General features: G+C 44.1%; 1 protein-coding gene across 1 annotated transcript; it reads left to right on the top strand.

Annotated features, from left to right (window-relative positions):
* The first annotated feature begins 4,400 nt into the window (after positions 1-4,400).
* LOC130044809 (apolipoprotein L3-like) lies at positions 4,401-10,147 on the top strand. Its single transcript, XM_056137458.1, has 3 exons — positions 4,401-4,455; positions 5,539-5,659; positions 9,334-10,147. The coding sequence occupies exons 1-3, from the start codon at positions 4,401-4,403 to the stop codon at positions 10,145-10,147; spliced, it is 990 nt and encodes a 329-aa protein (XP_055993433.1).
* The last annotated feature ends 2,395 nt before the right edge of the window (positions 10,148-12,542 follow it).

The raw sequence follows: 12,542 nt of genomic DNA, 5'->3' as shown, positions 1-12,542 counted from the left end.
GGGGCAAGCAGGGTAGAGAGGACCCCACATCCTTTCCCTCACACTGAACCTCTCACAACCTCACTAAAAGGACGCTGTTGACTGTGGACAAAGAAAATCAAGCTCCAGGAAGTTAGGTAAGGTCCTAAGGCCACACAGGAACCAGTAGAAGACCCCAGATTTAAACCCACTGGTCTGAGTGCTGCTCCTCCTCTTGTTTGTTAAGCATAAGTGTGAGGTGACTGCTCAGATGGGTTATCAAGGACAACTCGCTACCCCTTATTGAGCCTGTGTCCCTGAGACACAGTGACTCGAGAAGACAAGTGAATTAGGGGGGCACCCTTGAGAAAATTGAGGCTGCAGAGGAGAAGAAGGGTAGTGGGGGAATCTCCCATCTTTGCTTTGACCCTCTGGGATCCCAAGGCCCTGTTCCCTAAACTGAGAGAGCAAAGGATGTCTGTTGAGATTCAGAAAACAATATGTCACTGAAACACAGGACTAAGGTTTGTTGTCACCTACTTGAGTTGGGCTTCTGCTCATTGGGGAGTATCTGGGTACAATAGGCACTAGGAGGGGAGTGACATTCTCAGGATTCCATGAGAAAAAGGGAGTAGGACGATGCCAGGCCTTCCAAAGGCCCCAGCTCTTTCCTCTCTTGAATTTTTGGGGTGATTGGGCTCAGAACTGTATTCCCTCAATCCAGAAGCTGCTTGAGACAGAAGGAGAAGCCGCACTGCTGACTTCCCCACACTCATTGTGGCTGGGAGCCTGAAAGAGAACTCAGCTGGGCATGCGTGAGTGTGTGCATGTGTAGCTCTCAAACTGTGTCCGAGGATGTCTACTTGTATTGCTTTGCTGTATGGGCATTCTTTGTAAGCTTTAATTTTTAAGAGTTTCCATTAATTTCGCTTTTCTTTTACGTTTCTGGGAGTATAGTCGAAAGGTTCCTCAACTCAAAATTTTCTTGAATATGGCTTCAGTTCTTCGTGGATTTTCTTCCAGGATCTCATGGAAATTCTCTTGTGACTTTTTTTTTTTTGCTTTTTGGGTCACACCTGGCGATGCACGTGGGTTCCTCCTGGCTCTGCACTCAGGAATTACCCCTGGCGGTGCTCAGGGGACCATATGGGATGCTGGGAATTGAACCCGGGTGGGCCGCATGCAAGGCAAATGCCCTACCCACCGTGCTATCACTCCAGCCCCTCTTTTGTGACTTCTTGAACAGTGTGTTAGTTGCCTGATTGTTTCATTAGAACCGTTTTGTTCATGTACTTTTTTTATTCTTTTTGCTATCCTTCTCTTCTTCCTTCATCGCCTGCTTCACGATCCTTGATTTCCTCTACATTATGTAGAAGGCATGTGAATAGAAACCCACCAAAGTCATAAAGGAAGAGCCTGATTGGGGTCCTTCAAAGGTGAACGGAGAAATTGACCTCCTATGGCCTCAGGTTTGTGGGACAGTTACTGAACAAGAGGAGTAAGGCTGGGAATATCCAGCTCTGGATCAACAGTCATCATGTCATCAAAAGCTTTTCACAGGACACTTGCCTGTCATCAGGCAGTGCCCTCTGCGTAGACCCACATGGAGCCCATGCAGAGACATGGGGTCCGTTATTACCCGAGTGAGTAGAACCATGGGCATCTCAGCAAGAATGGCTGAGAGAGAGCCTTCTCTATGTCGTGGGATTCATTGGGAGATTTGGCAGAGGATTTGAGGAGGCAGTGTTTTAGCATTTGTAATCCTGCTGCAGTTAAGTAGAGACCTAATTCCAAACTGCTCTGTATAGCTTAGTTACTCACATTGAACCCTACACTTTGTTCTGTCCCCCAAGGGTGAAGCCACGCCTCTCTACTGTGTACAGGTTGCTGAGTGTGAGATCCTGCAGAATCATGAAGCCAGGTATTCAGTTTCCTGTTCTCTGACTGGGACCTCCCTGAGACCCCACAATGATGGAGTAGCTCTAGGTTGAGATATCCTCTAGGGGAATCAAAAATTAAGAGAGATTTGAACCGCATGTAACTCTAGAGGTGGGAAGGTTTCTCCCATTTGGATCTGTGAGGATATCTTCTTCCTACTTTCTCCTCAGAGCCATGGCTGAGGCGCTCACTTAGAGCTTCCCCTCCTCCTACTGTTAAATGGCTCACAAGTGAAGCCACGACAGCTGCTGAATACTTGGAGAGAACAGAGGGAGAAGAAGAAATAGAATTTCTCTACTGAGTGAGGTCAGGCAAGGTGAAGTGGGGATTGATTTGCAACCCTGAAGTGACCTCTTTATATCTCCATGCCTTATGCCGCGAGCATTCCCCACAAGACCATTCTAACCAAGCTACATTGACTTTACATAAATACACCTTATGCTTTCAAAATTCCTGTAATCATCTGCTTGTAACTCTTTTCCACTACACAGATGTTGGAAATAGAGGTAGCCATGGCCAATCTTGATCCCATCTTTCTTTTTTAATTTTTATTAGTGAAACACTATGAGGTACAGTTGTAGACTTAAAAATTTTTGTGCTTGGGTTTCAGTTATACAATGATTGAGTACCCATCCCTTCACCACTGCCCATTCTCCACCACCACTGATCCCAGTACCCCTTCCATCCCCTCTCTCCCCTGTCCCACCCTGCCTCTGTGGCAGGGCATTCCCTTGTGTTCTCTCTCCTCTTTGGGGTGCTGTGGTTTCCAAAAGAGGCATTGAGTGGCATTCATGTTCGGTCTATACTCTACTTTCAGCATGCATCTCCCATCCTGGGCGGATCCTTCCAACACCCTTTATTTGGGCTCCCTTCTCTATCTGAGCTGCCTTTACCCCTAGAGTGTGCGGCTGGCCTCCAAGCCATGGAGTAAACCTCCTGGTATTTATCTCGGCTATTCTTGGGTGTTAGTCTTCTATTTTGTTACTTTACATTCCCCTGATGAATGCAATCTTTCTATGTCTGTCCCTCTCTTTCTGACTCATTTCACATAGCATGTTACCTTCCATGAAGTTCCACTTGTATGTAAATTTCATGACTTCATCCTTTCTAACAACTACATAGTACTCCATTGTGTAGATGCACCAAAGTTTCTTTAACCATTCATCTGTTCTCAGGCACAACCTTGAGACCATGTTGTCTTTGCAATATTGGAACTTTGTGACATGGACCACGTTACCTGCTCCCTCATACAACAACCAAAAATTTTTCTGTGTTAAATAAAGAATCACTGTGTATTCCTACCATATGTTGTAATACATGGCTGCACCAACTTGCTGATCCTTTCCCTTCTTGTTTCAGTAGAATATATTCCCCTTCAAGCCATATCCCCCCATAGTCGTGTTAGAGTACCTGCCCTGAATAGCCTATTATAAGCTCCTGCAGCCCACATATGATGGTCTCTGGGAGGGACCATTCATGGCAAGGACCCTAGCTGAGATTCCACATGAATAAATGCATAAACTCAAAGTCTTGGGTTACCTTCATCCTAGCCCTGGCATTCTATTTTTCCTCAGTGAAGCAGAAAAACCCTAAAAATATAAATTCACCCTGTCACCAAAAACTATTTTATTTCCTGAAGCATTCTCTCACACACACTGTCCTTTCCCCTTTCACTCTATATGAAGTACAATAAAATCTCATCCTACAAGAACTACCAGGAGGCAGATGGTGCTGCCCCTGTGCTAATGCAGAGCAGGAAGGAAGGATGGATCTAAAACAAGAGATAGTGCAGCCCTGGGTCCCAGCAGGAGTCTAGAGCTGAAGATTCCTAGGACAAAACCTCCTCCAGAAACAGGAGGATCTCTTGTAGAGTCGATGGGTCTGATGGGGTGAGGAGAGAGACTGAGGAGCTGTGTCCTTGTGAGACATCAGGTAGAGGTGATGAGGGTTGATCTCAAGGGTCAGACTTGAGGATGCAGCGGCACCTGTATTCACCTTCCACTACCCATATAAAAGAATCTAGGATGAACAAAAAGATGTCTTTTGCTTGGAACTGTAGTTTTATTCATGGTGGATTGGTGGCACCATCAGTTTTTAATATAACTACATCTTTAATTCTCCACACGTATGCTATAGAGTTTAAGGTAGGAATTGGGGGGATTTTTGAAACACAAGGAGGCTGCAATGTAATGTCACAGAGATGCCTAAAATTTGACTCAGATTTAAGTCCTGAACTTTCTTCTTGATGGCTGCGTGATCACTCATCCTGTGAAATGAGAATACCTGCTTACCTATATGGAGCGGAAAACACACCCACTTTGTCTCAGCATGTCCTATCTTTCTCTCTCTATTTCTCACTCTCTCATTTTCACACACACAAATACACCCCCTATCACACTCCCATACACAGACAGACACACAAACACACACACACATGCTTGTACTTGTACCTATTCACCATATCCATTCCATTGACTGAGAACAGCCGTCTGGGTCTCGTGACCATGGAGGCTTTTGTGTCCAGGGTGCTGCCCCACCTCTGCACCAAAGTGCCTGCAGGTTCCGTGGAGAGCATGACAGACCATTCCTAAACACACAGAGAGGCAGAGGTGACCTCATGAATTCTGGGGACTGGAAATAGAAGATTGAGGTGCTGGCAGGGTTGGATTCTGGGGAGACCTCTTTTCTTGGTGAGCAGGCCTTCCCACTCTGTCCTCCAATGGCCTGTACTATGTGAAGAAAGAGAGTGAGGAGATACTCAGAATGCCTTTCATTTCTTAGAAGGACTCCAGTGTTAAAGATCTAAGGTCTGAATCTTTTGGCTCATTGAAGATTTCTTACCACTCTAACTACCTCTTCTTCAAATATATCCAAAATGGAGGACCATGCTGGGATGGGAGATGTGTGCTGAAAATATATTATAGACCGAACATGATGGCCACTTAATACCTGTATTGCAAACCATAACACCCAAAAGGAGAGAGAGAGTTAAAGAGAATGTGCCTGCCACAGAGGTGGGGTGGGGAGGAAATCGGGAGGGGGAGGTGGGAGGGATACTGAGAATATTGGTGGCAGAGAATGGGTACTGGTGGAGGGATGGGTACTCAATCATTGTATGGCTGAAATGGAAGCATGAAAGTTTCTAAGTCTGTAACTCTACCCCATGGTGATTCATTAAAAAGAAAAGGAAAGAAAGAAAGAAAGAAAGAAAGAAAAAAAGAAAGAAAGAAAGAAGGAAGGAAGGAAGGAAGGAAGGAAGGAAGGAAGGAAGGTTTAAAAAATGGAAGGCCAATCCTAACAGGTAAAAGGGGATACTCTGGGGGAATGGGGGAGGGTGGAAGGGATACTGAGAGCACTGGAGGTGGAGAATGGGCAGTGGTGGAGGGATGGGTACTCGATCATTGTATAACTGAATCCCAAGCACAAAAAAAATTGTAAGTCTATAACTGTACCTCATGGTGTTTCACTAATAAAAATTAAAAAAAATAAAAGGGATACTCACCAATTCCATGCACCAGGTGATTCCATCAATGGTATCTCAGGGGACAGTGCTCGGTGAGAAGCACATGGAAGCATCATAGACTCAGTACCAGGGAAGTTGCTCCCCAGTGCTCTCATGTTTTTCTTTCTTCTTTCATCTAGAGAGAACTATTGCGAATATCACCTACTCTATTGTGAATGAAGTAACCAATGAGGAATTTCATCTTGTATTGAGTAGAGATGAAGAGTGGGACCAACTTGTGGCCGATGTTGAGTTAACCAGGTAATTAAGAGGAAGGAAGGGGCTCCGTAGGATATCACTCATTCTGTCACTCTGGGCTACTTTCTTCCTTGCTAGCCTACCTCCATGGGAAGGGATGTGCCCACTCACAATATCTGATGGCTATGTCATCCAAATTGCAGTGACAACCTGAGTAGAGAGGAATGTGTACGAAGGGGTTATGTGAGCATGCACAAGGGATTAACTTCAGTGTCATATCTCCGTTCACTCCCCTTCAAGAAAATGTGGCAGTGCATATAAGTACTTAGCATAGTACTGACACACAATGATAATCAACAAATATCACCATTTGGAAATCATACCAGAAAGAAACAAGACTGAGAGTCCTCTTCATAGAGATGAAAGTAATCACTTCCTTTAGGGAGAAGGAAGAATATTTTGGCAAACTTGGGCCCTCTGCAAAAGTCCTTTCTCTCCAATTAAGTAGATAATTCAATTGCTACATGGACCTTTCAATCCATGGGACAGAGAAGTCATAAGATGTTTGTGCATAGTGAGCTAGATCGATCCTGACTCTATCTGCATCCAGCATGAGGGATCTAAATCTGTGCTTGGCATTCCCAGATTTCTCACATATCCAATGAGAGTAGCAATAATTCTACCTTAATTGAAGGAATTAGAGTAAACACTGGGGTTCAATGGACAACAACCACTAGCATCCTGCCCAGAATTCTTCCCTTCCCAATTGGACGCCCTTAGTCTGGGATGGATGACTCAGTCTAGGGGATCATTTCCTCCACAGCCATCTGGAGATGAGATTTTACACAGTCATCCAGGACACTCTTCTATTCTACATTGGAATCCCCTACCCCATGGCTGGGGTCAGTGTTGTAACTGACCACTAATAATATCACAGTTACTTGCAAAGTAGCTGCTTTTGTGTGTGTGTGATTGAAACGTACTGAGGAAACTCCCAAGTCTAACTAAAGAGGAATGTTTTTCTCCAGAAACAAGCCAATTGCAGATTTTTCTAGCAGTATCTTTTCATAACAAGAGATGACTCTCAACTTTTTCTCTGAGATATTTGGGGGGTTCTGTAACGTTGCAAGTGACCTGGTAGGCACACACTTGCAGCTCTTGCTGCAAAGCTACAAATTAGACTGGTGACATCTGAGAGGCCAGTGGGAAAGAGGTCACTGAGGGTCATTAGGGGGCCTCTTAGCCTAGCGGAACCAAGCTTAGAAGCAGATGCCTGCTTGCTAAGCAACTGAATCTGTAGCTGTATTTTTGTCTAAAATCTTGAATCAGTTTTTATATTATCAGGCTTGTAAATGTAAGGAGGAAATACAGTGAAAGTTTCTTCCTATAGTTAATGAGATTGTTTTCTCAATTCAGACTTAGTCACCTGCCCAATGTGAAGCCATATCCACTAAACAACTTTACATTTGACACCATCAACAAGTTTGGGGTGGTGTCTTCCAAAACTCAATCACTGTCACTATATCACTGTCATCACATTGATCGTCGAATTACTAGAGTGGGCATCAGTAACGCCTCTATACCTCCCAGGCCTGAGATTTTAGCAGCTCTTCTTACTCGTCTTAACTCAATCAAGATGGAAAATTCACTAGCTTATCTCATTGAGTGAACAAGGCTGATGGGATCATAGTTGCAGTTTATTAGAGAGAGATGATGGCAGTTGATAGATACAAGGGGAAATGTGCAGTCTGGGAAGGTCTCAAATTTGACATTGCTTATCCTCAGGAACTGTCATTGTCCTGAAATCAATGTCACCTCACATTTGAATACTGCTAACCAGGAATCTCACCCTATGGGAGAGAAACCGATTTTGACTCTTGATAGAAACATCGAGATGACAGTATTCATGAGCAGTTTTATAGGTGTTTCAATCACTGCCAGAAAAGACATAGGGAAAAATACATCAAATACAGGTGGGAATTCACAGGGAAGGAGCGTGAAGTAGGTGACCAGAATATCCAGAGAGACTCCAAGAATAGGGGTCATTTTTGCAAAACTGATCTAAGAGAACTTTGGTTAAAGACAAGTCAAGAACGAAAACATAAAAAGTGAGAGTGGTTGTTGTTTGAATATTCTTTCGCTTGGGGGCACTGAGATAAGAAATGCAAGAGAAATGAGATTTTCTGGAGAGGCTCCTTGCTTGCTCTGGCAGAGAAGCATAGAGAAGCGTCCCTCAGGCCCGTTTATTTACCATCCTATGTACACACATCTAATGCACTCAGTACACTAACACTCAGAAATCATTAACGGGGAAAAGGAGTTTACAGGAAGGACGATAAAACATCAAGGAATATTTTGTCCTGTTGAATCTGTAATCCCAGTGGTCAACAACCTAGGGATCCAGGCACCATGGGTTATAGCCCCAAACCTGGGGCTATATCTCATAAGGGGATATGAGAGAATTCTAAAGCCGAGCTGGGTTAGAGATATGTGGGAATGGAAGACTGATTCTTTGTACTGCCAGGAGTTAGGGTAAGGCCAAGGGAGCTGAGGGAAGGAATGTTAACCCTTTCCAGACTAGTCAGACTCACAACCGTCGCCGGGCCACTTGTGAAAGTGGGGTCCAGGGTACTGCACGCTTGTGGGTCAGCATCCGAGGACTCATCCTATAGACTGGCTACACCAACAGGTAGTTAATATCATATCTGGTGTTGGGACAAGTAGGGGGGATTCTCTCGATAATCCAACTCACTAGGTTCTTTTAGGCAGGATTTTATTGATTGGCGAGGAGGACATGGAAAGCCAGGGTCAAGCTCAAGTCCAGAAGAGAGCTTCACAAAAACTGACTAAGCCTTGCTCAAGAATATAATCAGTTTCTACCCAATCACTGTGTAAAATTACATTCAGGTCAGACACATACTGCCCACAGTTTGACTTGTAGCTTCTAGACTCTCCCCAGGTCAGAATTGATATGACATGGCCCAAAGTCACATCAGAACATCACATTGTTAGACCATCTGCTGGTCTCCAATATTCAGGTGACTGAGGATCCTTCTATCAAATAGAACAATCAGGGTGCCAGGAAATCATTTCCCAAGGACTATGGCAAAGTTCACACCTGACTGAGCAACTTTACTCTCACTCCACACTAAATGCTCTGAACCAAGGTGCTCCCACGTCCATCCCCCTTCTTGTTTTAGAGGGTTGATACAAACACTGGTGTGCTGAAGGTGTTAACTTGTCCTTAAGGGTGTTGGTTGTTTAAGGACAGCACAACGGTAGGCTGTTTGCCTTGCATGCAGCCAACATGGCTGACTGGAGTTCGATTCCTCCGCTCCTCTCGGAGAGTCTGGCAAGCTACCGAGGGTGTCTCGCCCACACGGCAAAGCCTGGCAAACTACCTGTGACGTATTCAATATGCCAAACACAGTAACAACAAAGTCTCACGATGGAGACATTACTGGGCCCGCTTGAGCAAATCGATGAACAACGGGAGGACCATGACTGTGACCGTGATTTAAGAGCATCTTAAATGATGTTAACGTGTTTATACCACTCTGAATAAGTACTGGGTATCATCTACAATGTATAACACATACTTAATTTAAGGGGAAAAAATTCATTGCTTCTTTCATTTGAATGATAGTGAAAATGCTGAGGATTATCCCGGATACACATTGTCCAGCTCACTTGCAGATCATCTAACTGACTGTCAACATCTGCCTTCTTTGTTATAGACATGAGGCAAAGGCAGTTCATGAACGTCTAAAGAAACATGAAAAACTCACGGCTGTGGAAATCAAAGAGATGTGCCAACAAGAGAAGGAGGTTAGGGAGAAGTTTTTGAAGATTTTATATTCCCAGGTGAAAAAAGATGTTGAAGTGCATATAAAACAGCTATATGCCTTTGCAGAAATGACTGATAAGGTCCACAAGATCTGTACCATTGTTAATGTGGTGGCAGACTCCATTGTCATCCTATCCAACATCTTGTATATTATGGGCATAGGTCTGGCCCCATTTACAGCAGGGCTCAGTTCAGCAGTTTCAGAACCTGCCCTTTCGATGGGGATACTGGCTATTATCACAGCTGTGGTCAGCACCACCATTGACCACAGATGTATGGCATGCATAGAAGCTGAAGTCAACAAATTGGAATCAACTGAAAAAAATTTACATAGGCTCTGGGAACTTTTAGGTGACAGCAAAGAAAGAATCTCTTCTTTAATAAATAATTTTAAGGTTGCGAGAAACATAGAAAATTATGCTTATTGCAATAGGCTTAGCATGCTCGGCCCCAGGTTGGGAGCTCATAATGTGTGGGGCACAATGTTAGTAGACACTGCTAGTACAATGAGCAAGGGAACCTATGTCATTGGTGGGGTCTCCAAAGGTTTAGCAATTCTTTTGGATGGATACAGTCTACTGCAAGTCTCAAAGGATTTACAAGATGTGGGGAAATCACAGTCTGGTCAGAAGCTGAGGCAGTGGGCTCAGGAGCTGGAAAATATGTTGGTGAGACTCCAACAGTTCTATAAGAATCTGAAGTAGAGCCAGATTACCTCAGAGGAGTACAGAGAGCAGGGTGGTAGGTGGAAGGAAAGGATGGGAAACATTTCCCGGGTATAGTAGAGGGTGAAATGTTAGAATTATTGGAATAGAATAGAGGTAGGCAGGGGGTGGGGGGAGGGGGCAGGGGAGGAAACCTGGGGACATTGATGTTGGGAAATGTACACTGGTGGACGGATGGGTGTTGGAACACTGTATGACTGAAATCTAATCATGAACCTCTTTGTAAAATAAAAATTAATAATAATAATAAAGTTTGGTTGTTGTAGCTGGGAAAAAAGAAAAGAATTACTGGAATAGAGAAGTAATATGGCTCCTTTGTTTACTCCCCCCCCCCACTCCGTGGTTCAGATCACAGTAAAAAGTCATTGATTCCTTTTGTAATCCATTTTCTCCTTGCCTGGCCTTTCCTACAGAAACCTACCTTTAGCCTCAGGCATACTTATTTCACTTAGTCTGTAACTCTTAACGACAATGATAGTGGTGGTGGTAGTGGTGGTGGCAATGACACTTGAATCGTAGAATTTTTGTCAAATCACTATTGTTTGGGGACGTCGAGAAAGAGCAAAAGATGATAGTGAAATTCTGCTGTGGGAACAGAGTTGTTCTGAGAAAAAGTGAAATAAGAAACCAGAAGACAATACAAGTCAAGAATCTTGCCGTATCATCTCTTGGTTTGCAACAAAGAGAACATGCTGAGGTCAAGGCAGTAGTTACACAAAAGAGCATTTTTCTTGCAAGTGTTCAATTCCTGGCCCTGCCACAGAAACTCTGAAATTAAACATGAAGAGATACAACATCTCAGAGGCACAACCTGCTAAATATCAAAATATTTCAGTTCTGTCTTGTTCCTGGCCCTTGCTTGCCGCTGCTAGTTCCATAAACATGAGAATTCTTAAAGACTTTCTGGACTTGACTAATGGACTCACCTGCACTCTAACTGATGGGACATACACTCAACTGACTGAACGAGATCCTCATTTGTGACACTGTGAGAGGATCAGCCAGAATTGAAGTGAAAGAAAAGGGGCAGCCAACAAAATCCTTGCCCAAGCTACCACGGTGTTTTTCTTAGTCTCACAAAACCCTCAGGCATGCTTCTCTATCTATATGCCTGAGATACTGCCCCTTCCCTCTCCCCATCCCAAATTAGACCAGTATATCCTTAAGATACGGGTCCTGTCAAAGTCAAAAATAAAATGCATTGTAAGAAACTCTGGGTCACGCACAAAGTCTATACTCCCTAATATAAACTTTTATCTACATTGGAAGAAGAATTTTCTCAGCCCCCAAACTGTAGGCAGTGTTTTGCAGTGGCTTTCAAATGGGTCTTCCATCTCTTCCTAGAGAGGTCAGCAGATGGGCCTGAGAGGTAGTAGAGCAGGTAAGGTACTTGCCTTCTATGTGACTGACCCCAGTTTAACTGAGAATACCCTTGGGTTGGAGACTTGCAAGGAGCAATTCTTGAGCACAAAGCCAGGAGCTATAGCACAGCGGGTAGGGCGTTCGCCTTACAAGCGGCCAACATGGCCGACCCGAGTTCGATTCCTCTGCCCCTCTCGGAGAGCCCGGCAAGCTACCGAGAGTATTCGATATGCCAGACACAGTAACAACAAAGTCTCCAATGGAGACGTTACTGAGCCCGCTCGAGCAAATCGACGATCAACGGGAGGGCCTTTATCACTGGGTGTTGCCAGAGGTCAAAAGAGTTCAAAAACGTGCCAGGAACTTGACTCAGTGCTAAAATGCAAATCTTGCAAGTTTGAAACCTTGGTTCCATCCCAACAGACACAAGAGAAGTCAGTAAAGGGGAGGTCTGTCACTTGCCTGATGCCCAAACTTTGTGTTTCACCTCCTACTCAATTCTCCAGCATTTGAGATCATTCTCTTTTTTTCTTTCAATATCAACTGTGTGCTTAGTGTTTTAAGGAATTTCATGTGGTAACTCAGCAATCCCTCATCCCTGAGTTCCATTGTGTTTAACTGCTTTAGATGCAATTTTATTGAACAGTTATACCAGCTCAGATTCATTTGGTTACAGCAACAGACATAGACTCAGACTAACATGAGGAAAAACAGCGGTTCTATTGGAAAAAGGAATTAGGTAGTTCAGAAAAAGGAAAGGAACCAATATCCACAGAGGTCATGAGGGACAATGACCAGGGCAGGTTGCACTTGAGGACATATGCTCTCCCTTGAGGACCTTACACAAAAGTTCAATCACGTGGAATTTTGGTGTCTCTGTTTAACATGCGAAAATCTCAGTTGGCTGAAGAACGTGGACCTGGTATTCAAGGTATGTTCAGTATAAGGGATGAGGGAAAAGAATTAGAAATAGGGATACTCCTTAGCTCCAGAATCTTTCTGAGTTTTTGCA

This window comes from Sorex fumeus, unplaced genomic scaffold (assembly GCF_029834395.1).
Source record: "Sorex fumeus unplaced genomic scaffold, SorFum_2.1 ptg000125l, whole genome shotgun sequence".
Classification (NCBI taxonomy): Eukaryota; Metazoa; Chordata; class Mammalia; order Eulipotyphla; family Soricidae; genus Sorex; species Sorex fumeus.
Note: the sequence above shows the minus strand (reverse complement) of the source record. Positions and strands in the feature narration are given on the sequence as shown.

Coding starts and splice junctions, on each gene's coding strand:
- LOC130044809 (XM_056137458.1), top strand. CDS start 4,401: ATGGAGGCTTTTGTGTCCAGGGTGCTGCCCCACCTCTGCACCAAAGTG. Junction 4,456..5,538: donor CTGCACCAAAGTGCCTGCAG/GTTCCGTGGAGA, acceptor TCTTTCATCTAG/AGAGAACTATTGCGAATATC. Junction 5,660..9,333: donor GCCGATGTTGAGTTAACCAG/GTAATTAAGAGG, acceptor TCTTTGTTATAG/ACATGAGGCAAAGGCAGTTC.